This window comes from Indicator indicator, chromosome 1, assembly GCF_027791375.1.
Source record: "Indicator indicator isolate 239-I01 chromosome 1, UM_Iind_1.1, whole genome shotgun sequence".
In the NCBI taxonomy this organism is placed as follows: Eukaryota; Metazoa; Chordata; class Aves; order Piciformes; family Indicatoridae; genus Indicator; species Indicator indicator.
Window position 1 is genome coordinate 43,127,662 of NC_072010.1, and position 9,979 is coordinate 43,137,640.

At 42.6% G+C, this 9,979-nt stretch overlaps 1 protein-coding gene across 2 annotated transcripts in view; it reads right to left on the reverse strand.

Annotated features, from left to right (window-relative positions):
- Positions 1–8,062, reverse strand: part of KLHL1 (kelch like family member 1) — a 223,834-nt gene extending 215,772 nt beyond the window's left edge. For both annotated transcript variants that reach the window (XM_054381796.1, XM_054381787.1), the window contains exon 1: positions 7,563–8,062. In XM_054381796.1, the coding sequence (XP_054237771.1) occupies positions 7,563–8,062 (500 nt within the window). The remainder of the gene's footprint in view (positions 1–7,562) is intronic.
- Between the last annotated feature and the right edge of the window lie 1,917 nt (positions 8,063–9,979).

Below are 9,979 nucleotides of genomic sequence, written 5' to 3' on the forward strand. Positions count from 1 at the left end.
TAGCCACTGAACTATCCACTTTAGACTACTGTTATACTCAATGAAAAGAAATAGGCATGTCAGCAAGACAATTCATCTTATTCTAAAATCTGCATCCAAGAAAGAGGTAAGATAAATCCCTATCACCAACAGAATGAATTACCAAAAATTAGGTATCTTACTGACCCATTAAACATAGCAAATGGTACCATCAACTTTGCAGTAGGTCAGGGAAACAGCAAAACTGGCAGCTGGAGAGAAAACAGGAAATTCTGTTAGGATTACATGAGAAGTGACAGCAAAGCTGGAGGACAATGTAAAAGATACTGAAATTCTAATGTTAGGAAATAGTGGCAGAGAAACATGAGAGGTCTGACAAGCTGCTAAAGGACCTAAGGACCAAGTGAGCTTGGTTTGTGAAAGTAACTAGGACAACATACAAGAAAGAATGGACAGTTCTGCATTAGCATATGCAACCTGGTGAGTGAACCAGTAAGGCAGATCATGAGAGAAACCAGTAAAATCAAGTAACACTGGATAAGGAATTGAAGACGAATACAACAGTCAGGAATAGTTTGAGACTATGGAAGGGAGAAAAAAAGCTAAGGGAAGATCTAGAAGAGGATGGAACTAAAGGAAGCAAGTCTGGGAAACCCAAGGAAAAAAAGTGCATGGGTCCATGCTTCCCACTATGATCTCAAATCAAGCAGAAGACTCTGAAGACCTGCTATTCCTTCAGCTGTCATATTCCCCAACCTTTCTGAAGAGAGAGTACACAAAAAACTAAGCATAACTGATCACAATAGGAGGTTCTATCAGTTCAAGTGACAGTAGGGTATACAGTGAATTCTCAGGTTTCGGTCCTGCATCCAACTAGTGAACAAAAGAAATGACAGCACGTGAAATGACATGTCCTTTGTTAAAAACCAGAATTCCTACACAACAGAAAAGCTGTTTTAGAAGTAGCAAAGCTAAAGACGTCACAGGGAATTCCAGAACCTAGATTTTCCATGTAACGTTATTTAATTCTACCCATATATACAAACATTCTTTAGTTATGTGTGTCATGGTAGGGCCAAACAGGCCCAGCACAAAACCCAGACAGAGCCTGATGTGTCTAGACATGGCCCCCCTCTCACTCTCCTTCCTGCAGAAAGTTGGGGTAACAAGGGAAAAGGAACAAAGGGGACAGAACTATGTCTGGTAAACAAGTTTTCTTCTGGGGTAAGAGCAGGTGTACCGGCCACTGCTCCTCCTTGTCAAGGTCTATGTTCCTGCCTTTTATGGCCACAGCCTGGCAGAACCCCTTTTCATTGGATAACTATGTGCTGGCTTCAGCTGCCCTATTGGCCCAATTGAGTCCAGGGCAAGATACATATACATGCCGATTTCTAGTCACCTTGCCTTGCTCAAACCTGGCTTAAACCTTGCCTGAACCTATCTTGTTGCCTTGAGTTGCCCTGCTCTACATCGAGTGCCCAGAGCCTGGGATAAAAGCCACAAGCCTACATACACTGCAAGCTAGAGAAGCCATTGGCTTAGGAGCCGGAGCCAAGCCTGCTTCTCCATGCAACTAGGATTTACTATGCCTCAGTTTACCCAGGACAAAGCAAGTGCCATTGCGAGAAGTGCCATTAACCGCCCACCGTCTGCTGAAGCCAGACCAGTCCGAGACCACATGGCATCTTCTTGCCAGCGCCGTGTGAGAGCACCTCAAAAGCCTCAACAGCTAATACACAGCAGCAGCACCCCCCACTGGTGTCAAATCAGCTGTGAGTAATTAATTCATTGCCTCTTTGGCTTAATGGCTCTTGTTGAGTCCCCCGTTTCCCCCTGCCCCCCCCTCCCCTGTAGTCGATCACCATTTTGCTCCTGGGGATTTTGTCTTTCCATGTTATATTCCTACTGTTTTGCACAAAATTGTTAAAATTGTCACATTTGCCTAGATACTGTACATTTCCACTGTAAATATATATTCTAACCATACATCAGACCTGTTTAATACGGTTTTGGCAATTTTTTCATATAACGTTATTAATATTTTTATTAATATTTGCCATATCATTCATAAATCAAATAATATTTCCTCAACAATATGATTGAGACTACTTTTATCAACAGATTCTTTAGTGTCCCATGCACAGAACATACACCCTCTGTGAATGAATCAAAACTTTGGAGAAGGTCCATCTGTGGTCTCTTATGTATAAGCCCTGCTGCTTTTGTTTTGAAACTCTGAAGTATAAAAGCATAAAAGTTATAGAACCATTTCAAAAAGTTTTATAATCAAGTTGAAAAACTGGCTCATGTTGAAGACAAGTGTATTATTCTCTTCTGATTCCACAACCTAGAAATGCAGTTATATTCCACCTCTAGCATTAAATTACATTCCTAACAGAGTGGTCCATAGCCAGTCATCAGATAGCCAAGTCTGTAGAAAACAGGCAGCTATAAATTTGACATCTATCACACCTAATTTTAGGATCTGGCTATCACAGTAGTACCCACAGTTCATATTTTGATATCTAAATACTACCAAGAGGGTAGTACCTCAGGAAGGCCACACCCACTTTCAGTAGAGAAAATACTTAAAGGTGTGTGAGCTCACAAGACAGACTAAGACACAGGAAGATGTCCCTGACTCCTCTCGTTCTGTACACTCAGGTACCAAGGTCAAAGCTGTAAATAGGAAAGTCCATTTACTTAGAAACCAGAATCCAGAATCTTCTTGAGGCTAGATACATATACAACAATATAACAAGTACTCATGCTGTAAATTTGTATAACGATTCATGTTTTATAAAATTATCAAAATATATTCTCATGAAATTAGAAAGCTGCATTGAAATTGTTGCTCATCCTGACAGGTTTGAAACTCAACCTTCTATAGCAGCATGCTAACCATAAGATTAGATAGGTTGTTAAGAGAAAAGAAGGAAGACTTGAAAAGCATCAAAATGGAAGATTTGTGTGATAAGAAAGAAAAATACAAAATAACCATTTATTCAACAGTTTTGATTCTACAGTTTAAAAATACATTTATATGCCTGATTCTACCCTGACCATTATTATTATTTCTTATCAAATAATGGTCTTATACAAACAATTTATAACATAAAGACAAGCAAACCAAATTACTCAGTTAAAGTTTGAATTACAAAATTATGTTCTCACTTTTCAACCATTTGGATTCCCACCAGTACCAAAATTTTTTTACTTCCTATTGACAAATTCAATAGAACAGTAGAAAATGCTCTTTCTACATGTCTCTTCACATAAAACAAGACATGAGTGTGAAACTACTGTGTGAGGAGGGCACTGAGTACTCAGTCCTTTAACATCTTGCTTTATAGCAACAGTTGTAGAGTACCAAACCATGTAAGGATTTACTGTCTTTCAGGAGATGCACCTTCAAATACTTAATGAAAGACCTCTGCACTGTCAGTGCTTGCTTTGTGTTTTAGGTATATCTAGTATACCCTTCTTGGAGCTCTCTCTTAAGCAAAACATTAATTGAATTCTGTGTTTCTCATCCCTCCTGCATACAGCCAGAGAAGTCTCATACTGGTTTGTGGAATGGCTTTGTTATTTACAGTTGCAACTGAAAAAAATGAAATTGGCAAGAGAAAAATACTATGTGCTAAGACATCAGCTCTTCTTTGTTTTTATCCTTCCCTCTGTTCTACCACTCCATTTTAAAACTGGGCTGTTGTAAATATAAACCCAGGAATAGTTTGTGAGGTACATACTGAGTGTAGTGATGAACAGCGCTGAAGGCTCATGAGTAATTGCATCTTCATGGGATATGGACAGTGAAGCAAGCAAATCATACTACCATTCACTGACAAATGAAGAAAAAAATACTGACTCTGTGTGTGAGTAAACACCATACATGCTGGGGGTTGATTAATAAGTCATGTGAAAAGAAGATATCAGGATCATGACAAAACTCCACTATACTTATAAGAGCTTGCAGCTATACAGAAAATCTTAGTACTGGTATTTTCCAAGTGTTTTGTGGTTGATTTATAAATTTTAATTGTAAGTTCATTATATAGATTTTTTTCCCCTAACAGTTTTTTCTTCTAAAAACAAGGTCTAAATACAACCTATGCTTAAATATCTACTGCTTTAACACTAGTGATTCATTGTGAAACATTTGTTAGTACAAAGAGATTATGGAATGTGGAACATTATGTCAGTAATTAATACCACACATGAAGCCTAACCCTTCAGTCTTCTTAATGTCAATGGGACTATCCATATAACATTAGTTATTGTGTCTAAGTATCTGCACAATTAACCTGACAGAATGTTCTTTAGAAGCATACAAAAAATAAATTAAAGTAGAATATACTTGTGTGAAAACTGAGTAAATACAAATCCAGAAGTAGCCAAAACCAGGAATTCTGCAGATGGGATCAACTAGAAAAGGTTACCAGTACAAAATTCATGTATCTAACATAGGGAAGAAATGAGGAGGGAAAAAAAACAAAACAAAACATCCACACAAATCCACCAAATGAACAGCTTCTGGTGATGCAAGGATTCCAAGTAGAAGCCAAAAGGAAAATGTAGTTTTCACTTGTATACGTATTAATAGAAGAAATAAATGTATTAAACCAAAGCATAACACTACAGTAACCTTGTCAAACTGCTCTTCATGTAATGTTCTACCACTGGGTTCCTAGCTAATACTGCCCAGAGACCTCCTGTTTACAACATTTGAAGTATTGTTCATATAGTCTGTACTGGAACATATCCCTAAGCTGAATTCTCACCATTTAAAAAAAAAAAAAAAAAACACAGAAGTTTCTAAACAGTCTGAAATTATTAAATTAGTTTCTAAATATGTACAACACAAAATACTAACAAGAGCCAGGAGCAACACTAGATGATAACTGTAGGTCCCTTCATCCCTTCCAACCCCTATGATTCTGTGATTGCACAAGTTAACAATTTTACCCTCGTTGTACCAAACATCAAGGTGTATGCCTAAAGGCTTAAGTTCCACATACTCATCTGTTTAAGTATTTGACAAGATCTATCATTTCAGACTGAAAAGTAGTTTAAATATCTGTCCACGTTTAGCCTCTATCTGGGGCTAAATTATAGCAGTTACACTATAGATCGAGGACCCCTTGCCAGCAGAGAAGGGAGATCGGGAAAAGGAGAGAAGACCCACAGTTTGAAATGAAAATGGATTTAATGAAATAGCCAAATTAATACCAATGTCGATACAAGATACATGTAGTTATACTCAGCCCAGCAAAAGTGCAGCAGGCACAATATCCAGGAAGGCAGTCCTCAAAGGCTGAAGGAAGAAGAGAAGCAGGATAAGGAAGAGCCAGAAGCTCAAACAAGAGACTCCTCTCTTCACAGCACAATTTCTCCTTTATACTGAGTGTGATGCTCATGGTATAGGATACAACTGTGAGCCAACTCACACCAGCTGTCTTAGCTGACTCAGAACTGCTGCTGGCCTGCAGCCCCTGGCTGGCCTGTGATTTTGTCCCAGCAAAACCAGAGCAACATCCTATAGTAATAATTAAGTAAAGAAGTTGGTACCATTTATAGAAAGATTAATTTCTACAAAGGAGTGAGACACAATTTGTCAAGGTATTAGAAGATTGCTGGATCTTAAGACTTTTCAAGCACATCACTGCCAATTTGCAGCACCTCACCAACTCCTGCCATAGCATTCAAAATTCATACAGGTAAATGAAATGTTCTTAAATGAAAAAAAAAAAAAAAGAGAAAGTAAAGTCTCAGACTCAAACTATCTTAAACCAGTTTCATATCTCAGTGTGTGGCATTTTTTGTTAATAATGGCTTCTCCCTGTCTTCATTATTTTAAATCTGAACAAATTTAGGAATGTTCTTTCAACAAGATGATGACCCAGTGATGACTTGATGTGTTCCTCCAGTAGCAATGAATGAAGAACATGGAATAAATTATGAATAACCAAGAGCGGTGAGAATAAATGAGATATACATTATCAGAGTATGTATGTGATGAGGAAGTTCATTCTAACAAGTGAACTCCTACAGACAAATCAAGTGGTGCCAGTAAAATTCAGTAAGCTTCTGTCAGATCTCTGAAGATTCTCAGACCAGTGACGCATCTGATAAAAAAATCTAGAATGAGACTGTATTTGTGTCAGCTTTTAATTTCTTCTATTCAGTTCAGAAAGCCTGAAGATATTTTTACCTCTCTTTATAGAGCATCTCAATAACACTTTTCATTGAATCCTATGATAAACGTCTTTGCTGTTCAGAGTAACTTTCAATGCTCATGAAAACTTCAATATTACTTTTTGTTTAAAAATGTACCCTAAGTCATTCATCAGCTATTCCACATTTGTTTAAACGATGTAGCTCCTATGAAACAAACTAAGCTCACTAGTAAAAGAAGAATTTTAAGTATAGAATATATGCTTTAGAACTCCATGAAAAAGCTTAACATACTCAAACACAATCATAGAATCATTACGGTCAGAAAGACTTCCAAGATTATTGAGTCTAACCATCAACCTAACACTGCCAAATCCAGCACAAGTCTATATACAGACATATCCAAAGAAATGTACAGTGCTCATTCCTATCTAATATTTGATAACATATGCTTTACTTTAAATATGAAGAGCACAATCGTTCTGTTTATGAAGAGAATTATATATGTCTTTCTATAGACAAAGGAATAAATTACAAGAGAAATTAAATTATTTCAACTATGGGGAGGTGAGGGAGAAGCAAAGTTAAACCAATGAAGCATTTTATCCTCAGAATATTTCCGAAAGCTCTATGTTAGCTACATTTTGCTCTTGTAATGATTTTAAATACTTTTCGGGCTGTGGGAGAGGAAGGTGGGGATGAGAAGGAAAAACAATGCCATATTACAGAAGCTTCATATGAAACACAAGCACCTGCATGTGTCTTGCTTGTTCTTACATCTTCTCAGGTGTTACTCAATTGATTACTCACAAACGAAATTCTTATTTTACCCTGAGGCTGGCTGTGACATCGTTTAGTCACCGAGTTCCAGGAAAGCAGACGTTTTTACTTTTGAGCTTTCACCTGGTATCACAATTGACTCAGAACAACATTACCTCCCGCTAGCATTTTAATAAACTTCTGAGAAAGTTGGGTGGTGATGATCCCCTGCGCGGAGCGTCGGCTTTGGGAGGCAAGTGTGCCCGGGCAGCCCCCACGGGCAGAGTTCAAGGCAGGGGTAAGATAGGATAGCAGCGGGGCCGGGGCATGGGCAACACAGGGGCACCCTCCCCTGCCTGCGGCACCCTGGGGCTGATCAGTCTCTCCCGGAACCCTCAGGCAGCGGGAAGCCCCTCCACCTACAAACCCTACCATTTCTGACGGAGAAGCCCTTCTGCCTCAAGACCCACTGTCCTGCCGCAACAACACGCGCACATTTGCAGACCTGCGCTCCCATCCTCATAATTTCCTCCCCCCCCACGCCTCCCGCGGCCGGAAAGCCGCTTCATGGCCGCGGGGCCATGACCCCCCGCTGCCCCCAGGACCCACCAACGCCGCGCAGGTTGCGCCACAGCCGCCCCCGTCCCTACCTGTGCCCGTCTCCGTCACCTGTTGCCCGGCTGCCTCTATCCGCGCAGCCCCCCGGCGCCTCCTCCCGTTCCGGAGGCGCCAGGGGCTTCTCGGGCTCGCGGGCCACCTCCATCCCGCCGGGGACCGCCTCTGCCTCCTCCTCCAGGGACTCCACGTAGAAGACGGTGCGCGGCGGCGGCCCCGGCCCGTGTCCGTGTCCCAGCCCGTGCCCTCCGCTTGGCCGGCTGCCGGCGGGCAAGAGCGTCCCGTTGGGCGGGCTGGCAGTGGTGGCCGCTGAGGAGGAGGCGGAGGAGGTGGATTTCTTCCAGAAGACGCTGTTGCCTCTCTCCTGGCTCTTCAGCAGGCGGCTCTGGCTGGGCCCCCAGTGCTCGAAGCTGCTGTCGGGCGGCAAGCAGCCGCCCCCCGCCGGACCGCCTGCCGGCGAGGGGTGGCTGAACAGTTTCCAGCGGAGGCGCAGGATGTGCTTCACGTCGAAGTCTTTCCTGCCGGAGCCGGACATGGTGCCGCGGCGGGCGGGGGACAAGCGCAGGCTGAGGCGGGACTCACGGCGGCCAGGCAGGGCCGGGCGGCGGCGGCAGCAGCGCGGGGCGGACCCGCTACTGGCAGCGGCGGCGGTTCCTCCGGGCAGCGCTGTGCCTGTAGGGCGAGAGGTGGTAGCTACCAGGAGGGGAGAGATTCGCGCATACACCAGTGCAGAGAGAGGGAGGATGGAAAGAGCGATGCACACAGCCGAGAGGAGATACAGACACCCAGCAGGGAAAGGAGAGAGGAAGAGATGCCCAGAGCTGACGAGAAGTGCAAGGTGATCAGTGAGGGGGAGGCAAAAGGGAGAGAGAGGCAAAAGGGAGAGACACCTCTCAGGGGAGACAGGCACTTGCGAGGGAAAATAGAGTGAGGAAGGCTGAGAAGACGCACTAATCTGATTAACAGGGGAGTGAGTGGAGCTACAGCCCGAAGAGGACCGGTGGCTGCAGCAGCCACAGCCGGAGGCAGGTGGCTCTTCCTCAGTCTCTTGAAGCCCCGTGACCGAGTGCAGCCAGAGAGGGAAAAGTCACCTGGAAGCCTCTCTCCACCTCCCTCCTTCTCATCCCATTTCTCGGGGGAGTCCCATGCCTGCAGTTATCTGGGATGACAAAGCCTGAGAGCTGACACAGAGGGAAAGCGGCTCCTTTATATATACCGTACGCAGGAGGGAAAAAAAAAAAAAAAAGGAAAATCACGCCCGTGCGGCTGTCAAGGTCCTCATCGTACAATTTTCTATCTATCTCAGCGCCTCTCACCAGTCCGCCCCCTCCCCTGCGTGTGACGCAGATGTGCTCTGGGGCCGTCAGTGTGAAGAACAGAGGGAAAAGAATTTCTTCAGTCTTCCTCGTCCAAGTAAGTCGGCAGGTCACTAACTACCCCTCATAACCACCTCCTTCGGTCTCTTCAGTGTCGTTCTTCTCACCTTGGCACTTTGGTTCTGAGACCACTATGTAATACTGGGTACAAGTAAAGCGGAACAACAAATGGCAGCAGCAGTGGAAAACACAAGAGCTTGAATCATAGGAGTACAGACAATAGACTGCATGCAGCCTGGATGAGGTTACAGGTTAACGATTTATTCCGTTCATTAGCCTGTTGGTGCAGTGTTGCTGTACCAGTGGAAAAAATTGAATAGAGAGACAGTGTGTCAAACAGAAATAGCACTATACATCTGTTTCTTACCTTTTATATCAGCTCGTAATGCCATCTGACAGTGCTAAACCCAAGGGAGTTTGTTTCACAACAGAGAGATTTCAGAAACATCTGCCCACTTGGGAGGTGTGTCACACAGTACAGTGTGCATTTGGGACATAATTACAGAATTAAAAGCTTCATGGAGAAATGTAGGAGAGGGATGTGGGGGCAAAACTGTGTATTATTACCTGCTAGCTCATAAATCTCCATGCATGAAAAGCTGCCAGCAATAAGATCATATACAGAATGCCCGAATTGCACCTGTACCTGATAAGTAGTATTTTGGAAGATTTATCTCTAGGCAAATTATTAAGGGATTGTGTTTTCCTGCAGGTATCTTTTGCATTGGCCATCATTAGCCATGCACTCATGAGCAATCAAAAGTTTGTTATACTAACGTTTTGTGAATTCAAGAAATAAAGTTGAAGGAATTCTTTCCCTTAAGCTGGAATGTTTTAACTCCTTATTCTTAAAACACTATTGCTTAAAAATTCCTTCAGAGAAAGGCAAAAGTCAAACATTAATTAACAGCTTTATCAACTTTTTGACTGAAATACATTGCTGTTTAGTTTATCACTGAAGTAGTGCTTCTGGGTACAAAATTAGGATTTAATGTTGGTAAAGTTATGGATTTAACAGAACAAGAATTTCAGGAGGCAAGAGTCATACTTTCAAAGGAAGAACACTTGCCACCATG